The sequence below is a fragment of the Staurois parvus genome, unplaced genomic scaffold (genome assembly GCF_062004578.1).
Source record: "Staurois parvus isolate SC_StPar_1 unplaced genomic scaffold, SC_StPar_1.0 ptg001798l, whole genome shotgun sequence".
Lineage (NCBI taxonomy): Eukaryota > Metazoa > Chordata > Amphibia > Anura > Ranidae > Staurois > Staurois parvus.
The window spans coordinates 285,274-301,732 of record NW_028319594.1 but is presented as its reverse complement, the minus strand read 5'-3'; the positions used below and the strand labels follow the sequence as shown (position 1 = coordinate 301,732).

The window sequence follows — 16,459 nt, the reverse complement described above, 5'->3', positions numbered from 1 at the left end:
AGCCACGGTTGAGAGTTGGGAAAACAAGTATAAGACAAACGTCAAGGGCCAACAGTTTGCGCAGCGCTTTACAAGAAGTGGTCTCCTGTATAAGCCAATCATCTGCAGCTGGGCCATTTCCTGCCCTGCTGTCGCACTTAGACAAGGGGCATACAGCTGCAGGGAATGTCCTGGCCATAGATGATTGGCCCGTACAGGTGACAGCTTCTTGGCAGGCTCACACACTTGGGTTCAGATCCCAGTCCAAACATGCCCCAGCTCATCACTGCTCTCCAACTGTGAAGGGTTGGAACCTTTGACAACGTCTTTATAGCTGTTGGTGCCTTCCTGTCCCATAGATGCCAGCAACCCCCCCCTATTTCTTGTACGGGCATCTCAGGGACAGCAAGTAAAAAAAATCTCCTCAATGAGGATAAAGTAGGACAATTTAACTCTTCCCCACTGTATGCAAAACTACAAACATATTCCTGATAAGGGTTTTTTAACAATATAAATCAGTCCATCAACAACAATTCATAGCTGAATTGATTGATATTTAACAACTGTAGAGGAAAGCAGAATAAAATCAAGAAATAAATATTATTTACAAAGCTGATGAATGCACTGTTCTTCCTCACAACATCACATTTGTCAGAAAGGTGGAATTAGACTTTTAACCTTCCATTTTCGGTAGCGAACCATGTTATGTTCCTGGCTAGGCTCCCTCACCAATGTTCACATCTACACATGTACTGCACATAGTCTTCTCTGTTCAGCTGGTTTGCGCACATCAGATTTGCAGTAAGGAAATGGAGAGTAAAGCATGCAAATGATGAAATGAAAAGCAGTAAGCCGCATCTCATGGTCGGTTGAAAGCCAGTTGTAAATGGGGATAGGAGAGCCTCATTTACAATGCAGGCAGGAACTCACCACTTGGGATATCACTTGAACAGGGTCACTAAATTAAGGGATTTGCTGCTCCCTAGACCTGCTTTTTGAAAGCATGATCTCTGGTGTGGCCTCCACATCTGCAGGAGAAAAGCCGGTTTAGTACTTTGAAAGTTGCCAAAGGCACAGAAGCTTGCAATCAGAGATGAAGGGTTCATTCAGATTGGTATAAAATGATGTCAGAGTTGTAGAAATATGGAGGCTGCCATTGCTAAGCTGTAATTCTTAAAGTGCTAGTCGCTTGGCTTTCATGCTGACCCTTCTGGATCAGAGACTCAGAAAGTAAAGAAGAGTTAACAAAACAGCCAGTGAACTAGCATGAGAAGTCAGCAATGGCGCCCCCCTTATTTCGCTAATGGCAGTAACACTTGGAATTCCATGCACATACAGGACAATGTTGATTAGTTATATGTATCAGGGCTATCCGTAAAAAATGACTTCTCTAATCTTTCCAATATGCATGAAATATCAAGTGTTAAAGCAGAATTCAAACTATTTTTAAAGTGCACCTGTGCCCAGATTATGGACAGTAAAGCCATCCCTGACCTCTCTAGTTGCTTGTACTGTGAAGTAATTCACTCTAAAAAAAAAATCAGTTCAAAATATGGATTCTATGCTCCCATTCACACCTGAGCGATTTGCCAAGCATTCCCTGAATGTGAAGATTCCCTTTATATTCAATGGTGCCTGTTCCCACTTGAGTCTTATGCTGCAACTTGTCATGTGAAAACATACATGAGTTTGCTTTTCACACAGAATCAAGCATTTTGGCTTAAAAATGCACAACTCAAGCTCTTTAGCATGTTTTCTGGTCTCCTCCTCCTAGCAACCTCAGGCCTGTGAACAAAACTGAGGATTCAGGAGTATCCATGCGGAATGTGGACATTTGTCTGCAGGGGCGGACTGACAACTTATGGGGTCCCCAGGCAATAGGGGATCATGGGGCCCCTGTGTCCTTGCCCAAACTCAAAAAAGCCTATGAAAAAGGTACCAGGGGCATCTCATGGGGCCCCCTACTGACCCCGGGCCCTCGGGCAGTGCCCGAGCTTCCAAATGGTCAGTCCGCCCCTGTTTGTCTGGTAAAGGCCAACAATAATCTCTATGACCACAGTGATGGCCATTACAAGAACTGTGGCAAAGGGCAGTAGGAAGAAAATGGCATAAAAAACATGGCTCAAGAGCTCTGATAGCCCAAGACACCATAACACTACATAGAAAAAAAAAGAAAGCAGATACAAGGATGACAAGATGATGTCACAGATGATACTGCTTTTCCACGGGCCAAAACAAAAACTCCTTTAAGTGTTTGAAAACACATAAAAAAAGCATAAAAACTTGTGCTCACAACACACTCAGATGTGAATAGGATACATTTCTCCACAATGCCTACAGCTACAGAGGTGAATTAAGGCTTGTTTTAAAGTGCTTTAACTGCTTGTTCTGAATATGCAAATATTTTAGTGTGCATAGTCTTGGTACAGGTTCACTTTTAAGTTTTTGCATAGTAAGGGGGGTTGTTTTATTCTACACATGGACTTTACTGTTGTCTGTAACCAGAACAGTCCCCACCTTGGTTCTACTATGACAATCAGGGCTCTGCTTCCCGCCTGCAGAATATACTCTATATATTCCAATAAGGATTGGTGAAACCACAGTTCAGGTATGGCCAATTCCCTAGTGGATTAACCCAAAAAATATATGGAACATAATGTATTTCTATGAGGCAGGTTACAATAACATTACATGTTAAAAACAAGCCCTATGGACAACCGAGACAACATTTATAATAAAAATGTGGAGTGTCAATTCACTGGATCCAGTGATATAATTGAGACATGTCCTCTTCAGATCTGGTCTCATATAAATAATTTCTAAGCAGTGAAATGACTGATCAAAAATAAACATTCCAAAGGGCTGCCATCATTTGGTGGGCTGTGTATATTTCTATGTCTGAAGGAAGATTTGTCTTAAGATAGTCTGTGTTGTGGCACAGCAACCAGTTTCTACTTGTGCAGAAAACAATAGAAAGAAGAATTCAACTGGTTCCTACACAACAAAGGCCATCTGAGAAGAATTCCCCTCAAACCCTTAAGATATGGGGCCATGCTTGCAGCAGGAATGGTTACGACTGTAAGCCAACACAAGTCATCATCTGCTGGTCATCATTACAGTCTAGAACAGGTGAAGGAAACCTTGGAAACCCAGTACTGGGGAAACTATAAATCCCATGAAGCATTTCAAGACTCTGCCAGTCATACGCATGACTCCCAGAGTTCGAAGAATGATGGCATTTGAAGTTTCAACATAGCTTGGGTGCAAAAGTTGCCTCTGGTCTAGAACAAGCATGAGCCATCTACACTCCACCAGCCATTGGTGATCCACAGGGCCCATCAATCCCTGCCCAGCAAGGCCCACTAGGACAATACCTCAGCAGAGCCTCAGCTCCATGTCTTCTCTTGACTAATCAAAGCAAATAGAATCTCTAGTTTGACTTCCGGGGAAACTGCATTTTGAAAGCAATGAACAATGTTTATGTAGGAGGTTACCACAAATAATATCATGCATGCTCCTCCCCCCGATATGACATGGGAGCTATATTTGGTCCAGCATGCATTTATATAGCAGCCAAAGTTAGTATGAGTTTGGCAAGCTGCGGGGCATGTATGATGGGTTTACACGTTGGCACAGGCAATGGTACATGGAATCATATATATCAACCCAACAAAACTGATCTTATACAAAGCAGAATGTATCAATCTAACTAGCCATGATGTGCAGTTACTCATGTGCTGGTGAAATCTGAGCCCTGATTGGTCGATCTGGTAACTTCACACAATTGCTTTTTGCAACATGGATCTGATTAAAACTGGGGAAAAGGAAGGCACCCTCGACATTTTCATAAATTATACTCTATGTTATCACAGAAAACACATGTAGACATATTCAATAACACAACACAAATGGTAGCAGCAATGTAGAAAGTGCATTGGCTTGAGCAGTATTGGAGATATTTGGACCACTTGATAAGTGTGATGGCACCCCCACTTCCCCTTTGCACCACTTTACGGATTTGGTCTATGTTTTACATTTTTATGCTATCTAAAGCAGGCTAGAGATTACCATCTGATTTTAAAACCTCCTTTCAGGGGCGTACTGACAACTCATGGGGCCCCTGGGCAATGGAGGATCATGGGGCCCCTGTGTCCTCACCCACAATCAAACCACACCCAAAAAAGCCTATACAAAAAGGCACCAGGGGCATCTCATGGGCCCCCTACTGACCCCGGGCCCTCGGGCAGTGCCCGAGTTCCCAAATGGTCAGTCTGCCCCTGCCTCCTTTATATTTAGCAACAGCTATGCAAGGGCAGGGCCTACCTAAATTATCCATTCAATTTATATCCAATCAGGTAAGCCCTCATACTATATTGCTATTGGTGAAGAAAAATCAGCTTGCACGATCAGATTAAATGCCCAGATTTGGATACTTTCATAAATATTTAACTGCTCAATAAAACAAATTAATTGATAGGAAATAATCCTCTAAACTACTCTCCTAGGTTCTGTGACCAGGGGCGCACTGACCATTTGGAAACTCGGGCACTGCCCGAGGGCCCGGGGTCAGTAGGGGGCCCCATGAGATGCCCCTGGTACCTTTTTCATAGGCTTTTTTGAGTTTGGGCAAGGACACAGGGGCCCCATGATCCCCTATTGCCCGGGGGCCCCATGAGTGGTCAGTCCACCCCTGTCTGTGAGTACTATTTTTCCAATTTTGCACAATATATGTCACTGTTTTTTAAAGCAAGCCTTTCCAAGAAGGCACCCTAAGTGTACCTCCTATTATGTTCTTTAAAGTCCCGATACTCATGAAACCAGGGATCCTAAATACCAAACTGCAGAACACCTATCGGTTCCTAAATACAGGGTGCAGCAACATAACTTCCTTTTTTCAAAACGCAATAAAACCCATTTTAAGAATCAGAATTGTTTTTATTGTCTTTAATAATGTAGGTACATATCTAAAGTTCTGTTTTACACAGTTTTGAAAATCATATCAGGTAGGTGACGCCCCCCATTGTCCATACACTGAATAAGTGAATTCAGACCGGTATGTGAACATGTTGGAGGAATTTGTTTTTCCACGACTTGATGAATTGGACATTTGGTTCCAACAGGACGGAGCAACGGCTCACACTTCAAGAGCATCAATGGCTGTTTTAAGGGAACACTTCCCGGAGCGCCTCATCTCAATAAGGGGCGATTTGGAGTGGCCAGCCCGCTCCCCCGATTTGGCCCCTAGCGACTTTTTTTTGTGGGGTTTTTTTAAATCCCGCGTTTATGTAAACCGTCCAAGGACCCTACAAGACCTGAAGGCCAACATCCATGCAGAAATTGCCAACATACCCGCTGCTATGCTGGTAAGGGTCATGAAAAACGCCAGCAATCGGCTTATTCAGTGTATGGACAATGGGGGGCGTCACCTACCTGATATGATTTTCAAAACTGTGTAAAACAGAACTTTAGATATGTACCTACATTATTAAAGACAATAAAAACAATTCTGATTCATAAAATGGATTTTATTGCGTTTTGAAAAAAGGAAGCTATGTTGCTGCACCCTGTATGAAGGGCGTAGTGGTTTGTACTACTGCCTTGTAACACAGTTTGAATGCCAACCAGGACACGATCTGCATGGAGTTCACATGTTCTCTCTTTTCTGGCATGGGTTTCTGCCCACACTGCAAAGGTAGGTTAATTGGCTTCTGTCTAAGCTAACCCTAGTATGTTACATAGCTGGTAAGGTTGAATAAAGACGCCAGTCCATTCAGTTTAACCTGTGGGGGTGTGTGTGTCCATGGGAGGAAAAAAAAAATAATTTCCCATATCCCTGTATACTGTGTTCGCTAAGATGCCTATCCAATAGTTTTTTAAAACGATCAATACTTTCAGTTGACACCAGCGATTGTGGAAGGGAGTTCCATATCCTTATCGCCCCGACAGTGAAGAACCCCCAACGCAGTTTATGGTTAAACCGCCTGTCCTCCAATTTCATTGAGGGGCCCCGTGTCTTCTTACACTCCTTGAGACTAAATAGTTTATTTCCTATACTAGAGTCACCATTGAGGTATTTGTATATCGCTATCATATCTCCTCTCCAGCGTCTCTTCTAAAGGGAGAATATGTTTAACCTCTTCCTGTCCAGCCCATGTATATAAACGGTCGGACGGGAGCAGTGCAGGAGTGAGTGGCCGATAATAAACGTCCTCCCACTTCCCTGCCTGTGCGTGCTCCCTGGGAACGCATGGCACCGTGATTCGGTGCCCACTGTATGGGACCTCTGGCCAATCAGTGATCACATGATCAAGACCTCACACAATCAGTGATCACATGAATAGTAGTAAGATGTCACTTCCTGACATCATTGCTTACTACTAGTGAAATCTGTGAATGATCACAGAGGTCACATGGTACAAGGCTATTCACAACAGCCTTGTACCATGTGACAAGCTGTGACCAATCACAGCTCTCACAGTATTCCTCAATGGCTGCAAGAATGCAGCCAGAGAGAAGGAGAAATGATTGCCTGTACAGCCTTTATGGGTGTAAAAGCAATCAGTGTAAAAAAAAAATCTTCACCACCCCCCCACAAGTAGTACAGTGTCACTATGGTGACACTGTACTGCTAGGGTGACAGTATGTAAAAAAAAAAAAAAACATCAATAAGAATATAAAAAAAACAAAATAAAAATGTAAAAAAAATTGTAGAAAAATTATGTTTGGTTATAAACTAATTTGGGTTATTTTTTTTTCTACTAAAAAGATAGCTGAATACATTTTGTCCAATATTTATGAAGAAAGATTATTTATTTGCAAAATTTTATAAGAAAAACACATTTTTTTTCAAAATGTTTGGACCTTTTCATTTATATAGCAAAAAAAATAAAATCCCAGTGGTGATTAAATACCACCAAAATAAAGTTTTATCTGTCTCAAAAAAATGCATATGGGTACAGTGTTGCACGACCGCGCAATTGTCATTCAAAGTGTGATAGCACTGAAAGCTGAAAATTGGCCTGGACAGGAAGGGGGTGAAAGTGTCCAGACTTGAAGTCGTTAAGGCTTGAGGTCCTCCAGTCCCCTCAATAACTTTGGTGCCCTGTGTGTATGAATGAATGTGAATTAGGGAGCTTAGATTGTACGCTCCCTGAGGGCAAGGATTTATATGTGAAGGGCTGTGCAAATTGTCAGTACTATATAAATACCTATAATTATTTATTTATTTTATTTATTTCAGGTACTTATATAGTGCTGTCAATTTTACTCAGCGCTTTTACATATATATTGTACATTCACATCAGTCCCTAACCCTCAAGGGGCGTACAATCTAAGGTCCCTAACTCACATTCATACATACACATACTAGGGACAATTTAGACAGGAGCCAATTAACCTACCAGCATGTCTTTGGAGTGTGGGAGAAAACCAGAGTACCCGGAGGAAACCCATGCAGGCACAGGGAGGACATGGAAACTCCAGGCAGGTGGTGCCGTGGTTGGGATTCGAACCAACGACCCTAGCAGGTGGAAGTGCTAACCATTTAGCCACTGTGCTGCTCTTATAATAAATATGTAATGAAAAATTCAGCAACCAACAGCGAAGCAAGGGGTTGGCAAGGCATTAATCATCTCTACTATATTCTTGAAATAGGTTTACAAAATGTATGGCATGGAAAGGATTGCTTTAAATGGTCAGCCCATCAAAATAAGTTTAGGTAGATCCTTTATGTCTGTTGTGGTCTCCAGTGGTAAGATCTCTTGAGATCCTGGCTCTGCACATCTGCTAGGGCTGTTATGAAGTCTCAACACATACTAACACACAGTTTAAAGATCCCAGGTATTCAAGAACAGAGTTTGGAATTGTTGGAGTATCTGAGACATACATATGCTGTCTAAAATGCAAATATCACCTTTGGGTGGACTGACCTTTCAATATTTACATGCAGCCAGGAGCGGACTGACCATCCAGGCACTTGGGCATTGCCTGAGGGCCCGGGGTCAGTAGGGAGCCCCATAAGATGCTGCTGGTACCTTTCATAGGCTCTTTTGGGTGTGGTTTGAGTGTGGGCAAGGATACAGGGGTCCCATGATCCCCTTTTGCCCGGGGGCCCCATGAGTTGTCAGTCCGCCCCTGCATGCAGCCCAAACGTTTGTGGTTTGGGTTTGAGCGTTGTGGGATTAGAACAAACTCAGATTTTTATTGCTGTCCGTGTTCCCGTTCACCCTCTCTATTTGCCCTGGTGACCATTATTCACCAAGAGTAAAAGCGAAAGGAAATCCCAAATTTTGTCACCGGAACAGAAATAGGGTGGAACTCTTCCAATGAGGACCACTAGTTCTGATGACAACTGTCTAAGAAGGGGTATCACTTACTTAGGAGGCAACTTTCTGCCAGGGGCAGACTGACAACTCATGGGGCCCCTGGGCAATAGGGAATCATGAGGCCCCTGTGTCCTTGCTTAAACTCAAAAAAGCCTATGAAAAAGGTACCAGGGGCATCTCATGGGGCCCCCTACTGACCCCGGGCCCTCGTTTCCAAATGGTCAGTCTGCCCCCGCTTCCTGCTGTAGTTATGTGACTGTACGTGAAGGGACACAGATGGCAAAAAACAAAACAAAACAAAAAAAACCTAACATAACTCTACTCTATCCAAAATAAAAAGAAAAGGTTCTGGCTTTAGTTGCCAATAGTGGGAAGAATATCAGAGCTCAGATGTCAAGGAGGGTTATTTTTATATTACACCCCCACTGTTATTGTCCAATATTTCTGTATTAACATATTAGATAATCTGATCATCAATTTATTTTTGTTAATTTAGCCCCGACATCCAACACAAAAAGCTTTGCACACATTAGTAAAGCAGACAATTCGAAGGTCAATGATCTTTTTCCTTTCCGGTCTGCATCTATCAGTGTATCATATGAAATACTGTATCCTCATCTATAAATCAAACATTCACCTTGGCATTCGGTGACCTTGATAAATGAATGGCGGCCTGCCGCCGTGTGTATTTACAGCTTGTTGAATCCTATTAACTCAGAAAGGTTACATTATCTCATATATCATGAACGCTGCTGCCAGACTCATCCACCTCACTAACCGTTCTGTATCTACCACCCCTCTCTGCCAATCCCTCCACTGGCCTCCACTCAGTGTTCTCCATCCCTCTCTGCCAATCCCTCCACTGGCCTCCACTCAGTGTTCTCCATCCCTCTCTGCCGATCCTTCCACTGGCCTCCACTCAGTGTCCTCCACCCCTCTCTGCCAATCCCTCCACTGGCCTCCACTCAGTGTCCTCCACCCCTCTCTGCCAATCCCTCCACTGTCCTCCATTCAGTATCCTCCACCCCTCTCTGCCAATCCCTCCACTGGCTCCCAGTTGCCCAACGGATAAAATTCAAAACTAACAATGACATATAAAGCCATCCACAACACTGCCCCAATTTACATAACCGATCTTATCTACAAATATCACCCAAACCGTACTCTCCGCTCCTTGCAAGACCTCTTACTCTCTAGCTCCCTTATCTCCTCCTCCCATGCTCATCTCCAAGACTTCTCCAGGGCGCACCCATCCTCTCGAACTCCCTACCCCAATCTATCAGATTATCACCTACTCTACTTGCCTTTCGGCGATCACTGAAAACCTCTCTCTTCAGGGAAGCCTATCTCGCCCTCTGCTAATTCTGGAATCCTCTACTCTTCCAACCACTCCATCCCTTACAGTGACTACCTACTGTACCATTCACCCCGCCCTCCTAGATTGTAAACTCCAAGGAGCAGGGCCCTCAAATCCCTCTTGTATTGAACTGTATTGTCTCCCACTATAATGTAAAGCGCTGAGCAAACCATTGGCGCTTTATAAATCCTGTATAATAATAATGTCTGGAGTCTTTTTGATAATGCATAATTTTGTAAAATGTATAAAAATTACATACAAAAGTATACATTTCCTTAAAATCGTTTATTGTTCTTGACCCTAAAATTTAGTAGCACTGTTGTAGCGGTTTACCATGAAGAAGACTAAAACAGCACCACCGATCATAGCATGAAAATATATCAAACACAACGATCTTTTTTTTTGAAATAACCAAATAATTTTTTGAGCAGCTTGACAAATGTTTATTTCTGTAAGTCTCCTGCTCGGGATCTACGCTGGTTTCTGATAGTGCATGCAACACCCCTAACATGCACATACACATTAATGAGAAAACACGCACATCGACAGAACAGTGGTACTCAACATTAACATCAGAAGGCTAAAATAAAATAACTCCATTAAAAAAAACAACAGTTTATTAATATTGTGTTGTTTGCGGGGGTCTAGGTGCTTACCAGCATTCTCACTCACAGTCTGATGGCCCTAAATTCTGACCTTACATGTACAGTATGCAAAGTTTTAATGAAAAACACTCATTTTTTGTATTTTTTGTAGCTCTGTTGGTATCCTTGTTGCACCCTATTTTACAAAACGCATGTTAGTTAATTTTTATCTCTATATTAAATATTATCTATATTTAAAATGTCTTACAATTCTGTTGATCATACTGAAACTCAATAAAAGTGTGTGCTATCCTGGTGCACTACAGGCTATGGGCGTTATCGGAAAGGGTTTGTGGATTGAGCTAGTATGCAATGCCTCACCGATTGCACTCACCATTCACAATACAATCTGACCGCGCAATTTTAAATTAAACTTTCAAACTACCAATACTATGTAATAAATGCCAGGGGCGGACTGACAACTCATGGGGCCCCCGGGCAATAGGGGATCATGGGGCCCCTGTGTCCTTGCCCAAAATCAAAAAAGGCTAAGAAAAAGGTACCAGGGGCATCTCATGGGGCCCCCGGGCAGTGCCCGAGTTTCCAAATGATCAGTCCGCCCCTGAAATGGACATACCTAAACTAGCCAATCAAACAACCCCCTTGCACTGCGTACTTGTTGGTAGAGCTAAAGGAAATGACACAATCAGATTGTAGTGAAGTTAACAGGCTGTAATCTGCTGAGCTGAAGCTCAGTTTTTGAGGACAAATCTAATACTAAGCTCAGGAACCAGTTTTTTCAGCATTTTTCTTGTTATGCTTTTTTTTTTCTACTATCAGTAATATAACCCTGTATGACTATACACAGTTTTTGGTTTGTATTGTGATGCACCTACATTAGTTTTTTCCCAAAACTCAGTGACAATCTGATTGCGCAGGGTTTCCTTTAAGAGAGCAGGGGCGGACTGACAACTTGCCCCCAGGCAATAGGGGATCATGGGGCCCCTGTGTCCTTGCCCAATTCAAAAATGCCTATGAAAAAGGTACCAGGGGCATCTCATAGGGCCCCCTACTTACCCTGGGCCCTCGGGCAGTGTCCGAGTTTCCAAATGGTCAGTCCGCCCCTGGCCTGGAGTAAATAGCACCTTTCTAACCCCCGTTACACACCTATGCGGCTGTGAGGGCCCCGTTTTGCACGGGCCCCAAAGGCCATTCATTTGAATGGACTCCTGTGCCCGTGACACGCAGGGTAAGAAGTCCCTGCACTACTCTGGAAAACGCAGCCCACTGGGAACCCCGGTTCCCAGTACGGTTGCGTTTCCCTGTGCGGGCAGCGTGCCATTAGAACTAATGGCACCTGCCCGCGGGTCCGCAATTCTCTGTGCAGGTGGTGCGGCTGCCCGGATTTTCATGCGGATCCGCAGCGGCACCACCCGCACAGATGTGAACCAGGGGTAAAATAAAATATGTAAATCACTGGGGTATACTATGGAGGGGGGGGACCCTGCAAGTCTTGATTTGAAATGTTATTTCTTTTGGAGCCCTTCACTAGAGAACTCTGCTTTGATTCAACCTGTAGAAATACATACAGTGCTGGCGGTGACCCAAACAAGTATGTAGCCAGTGAAGTGAGTCTGCAGAGGGATTACTTCCATATTAGTGACTCAGGAATTACTGAAGTCTGATGATCAGCTTACCAGGCAGTCAAAAACTGGAAGCCTACATATATCTCTTGGTAGAGTTTTCCTATCCTGTAATTATCAAAATGTTTTGCAGACAGCAGTCCTATCTAGAAGTTGCCAGCAACTTGTGTTGACCATGCTAAATAAGGAGTCCACCAACCTGACACCTAAGAGAACAGGAGGGACCTTCTAAACCCAAGAACAAAAATGTAATATATTGCAGCTTTACAGTCCTTCTATTTGGTGGCTGTCTTAGTTTTCATTAGCAAAGCTCAGAACATTTTCAGCATTTACAGAAAAATACCAACTGATCTTGCCAAAAATGCAGCATTGCTGTCAATTCCTGTAGGCTGAGCTGAAAGATTAAACAATGGTATCTTCATTCAGTAAAATACCAGTCCCCCACCCCCCTATGTAATAGAGATGAAGAGAGGAAAATGAATGAAGTCCAGTTTGGGAGACAACCATGGCCCCACTCCACAGATACAGTGAAGTGAGCATGTGTAGCCACCCAGGATAAGGAGTATCTTATTCTTAGGAACCAGGTAACAATAAAGGAAAAAAGTCTAAGGGCTTGTTCACTTGAAAACGGTTGTGTCGTGTTCACACCATACATCTACAGTGATGTGTAGAAAATCGCAAATCAGACAGACAAACCCATATAGAAAAAAAATATATTTGAAATATATTTTTAAAATATTCTTCCCAAATGTATTGACATATATTTGAAATACTACAATTTTGGCCATAATCAATATATTTAAAAAAAAAAATTCAATATATCAAAAAAAATCTGAAGAACATATTTTAAAAAAATATATTTTTTTTTAAATATATATATTTTTAAATATATTCTTCAGATTTTTTTAACATATAAAAAAGTCATTTTAACATATATTTTTACATATATTTGTAAATAAATTCCAAAAATGTAGATTTGTATTTTTAAAGACAGTCTATTTGAAATGTATTTTTAAAAATATTTTTCATATATTTTGTAATAAAAATGCATTTCAACATGATATATATATATATATATATATATATATACACACACACACACACACACACACACACACACACACACACACATATATATGTTTTTTTTTTTTGGAAATATATTGAATATGGCCAGAGTTGTAGTATTTCAAATATATGTCAAATATTCTTCCCAAATGTATTGACATATATTTGAAATACTACAATTTTGGCCATAATCAATATATTTCAATTAAAAAAAAATCAATATATCAAAAAAAATCTGAAGAACATATTTAAAAAAAATATATATATTTTTAAATATATATATTTTTTAAATATATTCTTCAGATTTTTTTAACATATAAAAAAGTCATTTTAACATTTATTTTTACATATATTTGTAAATGAATTTCAAAAATGTAGATTTGTATTTTTAAAGACATACAGTCTATCTGAAATGTATTTTTAAAAATATTTTTCATATATTTTGTAATAAAAATGCATTTCAACATGATATATATATACACACACACACACACACATATATATATGTATATTATTTTTTTTGGAAATATATTGAATATGGCCAGAGTTGTAGTATTTCCAAAATATGTCAATATATTTGGGAAGAATATTTTAAAACTGTATTTGCAATATATGTTTTTCTTTCCTTAATAAAAATAATGAAGCTGTCAAATTAAGAACAGGTAGGTTGCAATATATTATATTTTACTTGTTTTTTTATTATATTTTGCTTGGTTTAGATACACTTTGGGTATATAACTGTCACAGTATAGAAGGATGTTACATGTGTCATGCAAAATAAATGTAAGAACTGTGAACAGTGGCACGTTTGTCAAATATACCAGTATAACTGAAGAATATCTGGATGGGAAAGTTATCAGGATCTTGTGTATGTAGGGGTTACTACTTCAGAAACACTGTGTATAGTTTTATTCCAGCACATTACATGTGTGCATCTGCAAGGCATGGGGTAAGAGTACGTATTAATAATATAAGAAAAAAATAATGTCCTATTATTCTGACGGTTTTAGGTTGAGTATCACTTTTTCTGCCACAGGTTAGCACACGGATGACAGCTGGTCTAGGCATGCTCAATGAACGGACATACGGAGGTGTTTCATGCAGTGGCTGTAAACAAATGTCTGAATCCTAATGTCTGAATCCTACAACCATCTCCTTACAATATCTGAGTACTGCTCCTTGGTCTTCTAACAGTGGGTCTTAATTGTCTATAGGTAGAAAAGCTTTGTTGCCCAAACACCCAGACTCATCATTTAGCGGCTCTGGACATCCAGAACTGTTCCTCATTGTTCTAAACTCAAACACAACCATATTCATACCAAATACTTTGATTATCTTCTGACACTGGTAAGGTAGATTCAGCTTCACTACTATGTAGACATTGGGGGTCAGAACATTCACTTGTTTTCAGGACATGATTACTGGACTTTGGACAATCTTGGCATTGAGTAAATGGAACACTAAACTGTCTATCTCCAGGTGGTCCACTGATGCTACTCACCAAATCAGGGTTGAGTGAGAGGTAGGGGCAAGACATGCACGGTGAAGTGTAGGATATGATATTGGTCCCTTCGGATGAGCTACTTTTCCTATGGCGAACTACATCACAACCTGAACAATGTTGAGGATCACTGCTAACCATACATGGAAAGGGTCTGTTGGAGAGAATGTTAGGCAAGGGCTTGACGCTACTGTACTCACTCGATAAAGATGGAGCATCTTCCCGTGTCGGTGATGGATCAACTGATACAGGTGACCTATTGTCTTTGGATAAAAAATCATGAATACTTGTCCTACGTGTGGTCCCTTCGGCAGTGGAGATCACACTGCTAGCACGAGGTAAGGTGGCATATTGGCTGGGCTCTTTAGTTGTTTGTTGTGCTGTACATGCCATTCCTGGACTTAGAGCGGCGTCTCCATCTATAGATTGTGTGACTGTCTCTACAGGGAATGTGAATCGCATATTCTCTGTTTTCCGAGGGTTGGGTCGTGCACACTGGTCTGCTTTTCCAGTCTTACTGTCACCCAGTGCTAGGCCAGGAGACAGCTGTGACGGAGACTGTAATCCTGATAATTCAGCGGAGCCAGACAAGCTTCTCATGACTTCGTCTAGAAGGTTTTCCTGGCTTCCAGACCGAATCTACAAAAAAAAAAAGAAAACATAGGAAGTGACAGTGTTTATTTTAATCAGATTAAAAGACCAGTACGGGAGATGTTAAAAAGGAAGCTTTCAATAAAGTTTAAACCGACTCTTAAACTTGTCATTATACCAGCTGCTTTATTCCGCATACAGTATACAAAAGCAGACTACACTGGGGCCAGTTTATGATTGGGTAATGTCTAAAGAGGATCTCCAGACAAGCACTGTTGAAAATTGATCTAATCCATCATTCTATCCAAAACAAAAGAAAGTTTTGCCTAGAGATGCTGTAAAAACCCCCCCAAAAAACTCTTCAATGTTAAGAATTGACTTTCAAGAACAGTTACTATCCAGAAGGGTTTTTTATTGCCCAGATGGCCATATAAGCATTATATGTGTAGCGCAGACCCCTTAATGGGTCCCGTAGATTTGCCCCAGGTTCTTTTCCCAAGTGGGTGCAAAGCAGCCAGACACACATGGCAGCAGAAACAGTCTCATAACTCAAATACCAGACAGGGATTGTCTTTTTAAGATTTAATACTTGTTGAAGTTGGACAGGGTGCAGGATATCTCCCCTCTTGACTGACAATAGGAGAACAACTCAGGGACTCCAAGCACAAGAACAGTCCCAATTCAGCAACACTGGAGCAATTGCTCAAAGGGTTACAGCAGCAACAGTTACTAGGATCTCACACTCCGGCCTGTACTCACAATGTCCCCATGTACTTGGATGCCTCTGTCTAATATTAGCCAGACACTTCTCTTATGAACCTCCAGGCCCGATCCCCAGTGAACCACCTTTGAATGGACTCCAGCTCTTTTCAGTAAGATGGCAGACCTAAGCTATTTTGCGTAGATGGGCATCCCTTTAGGCTGGGTCTTCTCCGCCAGGACAAGAACCCTGTTGCTCCAGGTCCCAGTCTATTTATGCACTGCTCAGTCACCTACTGGGCATCTTCTCCCCCAGGGATTGGCTGAGAACACGTGAATATTCAGGCCCAGAGTCTGCCTCTTCCAGCCCACTATATTCTAGAATCCACTAGAAGGCAGGGGGAAGCAATCGAGCGAGACCCAGAATGGCCAAAGTGTTACTAAACCCAGGACCCTGCATTCACTATATCCGGTCTTCCCGGACCCTGCATTCACTATATCTGGTCTCCTCGGACCCTGCATTCACTATATCCAGTCTTCCTGGACCCTGCATTCACTATATCTGGTCTCCCCGGACCCTGCATTCACTATATCCAGTCTTCCTGGACCCCGCATTCACTATATCTGGTCTCCCCGGACCCTGCATTCACTATATCCGCTCTCCCTGGACCCTGCATTCACTATATCCGCTCTCCCCGGACCCTGCATTCACTATA

The 16,459-nt window shown here is 41.8% G+C and overlaps 1 protein-coding gene across 12 annotated transcripts in view; it reads right to left on the bottom strand.

Annotated features, from left to right (window-relative positions):
* CCDC88A (coiled-coil and HOOK domain protein 88A) overlaps nt 1–16,459 on the bottom strand; it is a 204,214-nt gene that overhangs the window by 9,213 nt on the left and 178,542 nt on the right. For 9 of the 12 annotated variants that reach the window (XM_089663901.1, XM_089663902.1, XM_089663906.1 and 6 more), the window contains 2 exons: nt 14,654–15,092; nt 910–1,007 (listed from right to left, as the gene is read on the bottom strand). In XM_089663901.1, the coding sequence (XP_089520027.1) occupies nt 943–1,007; nt 14,654–15,092 (504 nt within the window). In that variant the 3' untranslated portion in view covers nt 910–942. Of the gene's footprint in view, nt 1–909; nt 1,008–13,629; nt 15,093–16,459 lie in introns of those variants that run through there. The other 3 variants (XM_089663904.1, XM_089663903.1, XM_089663900.1) reach the window with 2 other exon arrangements.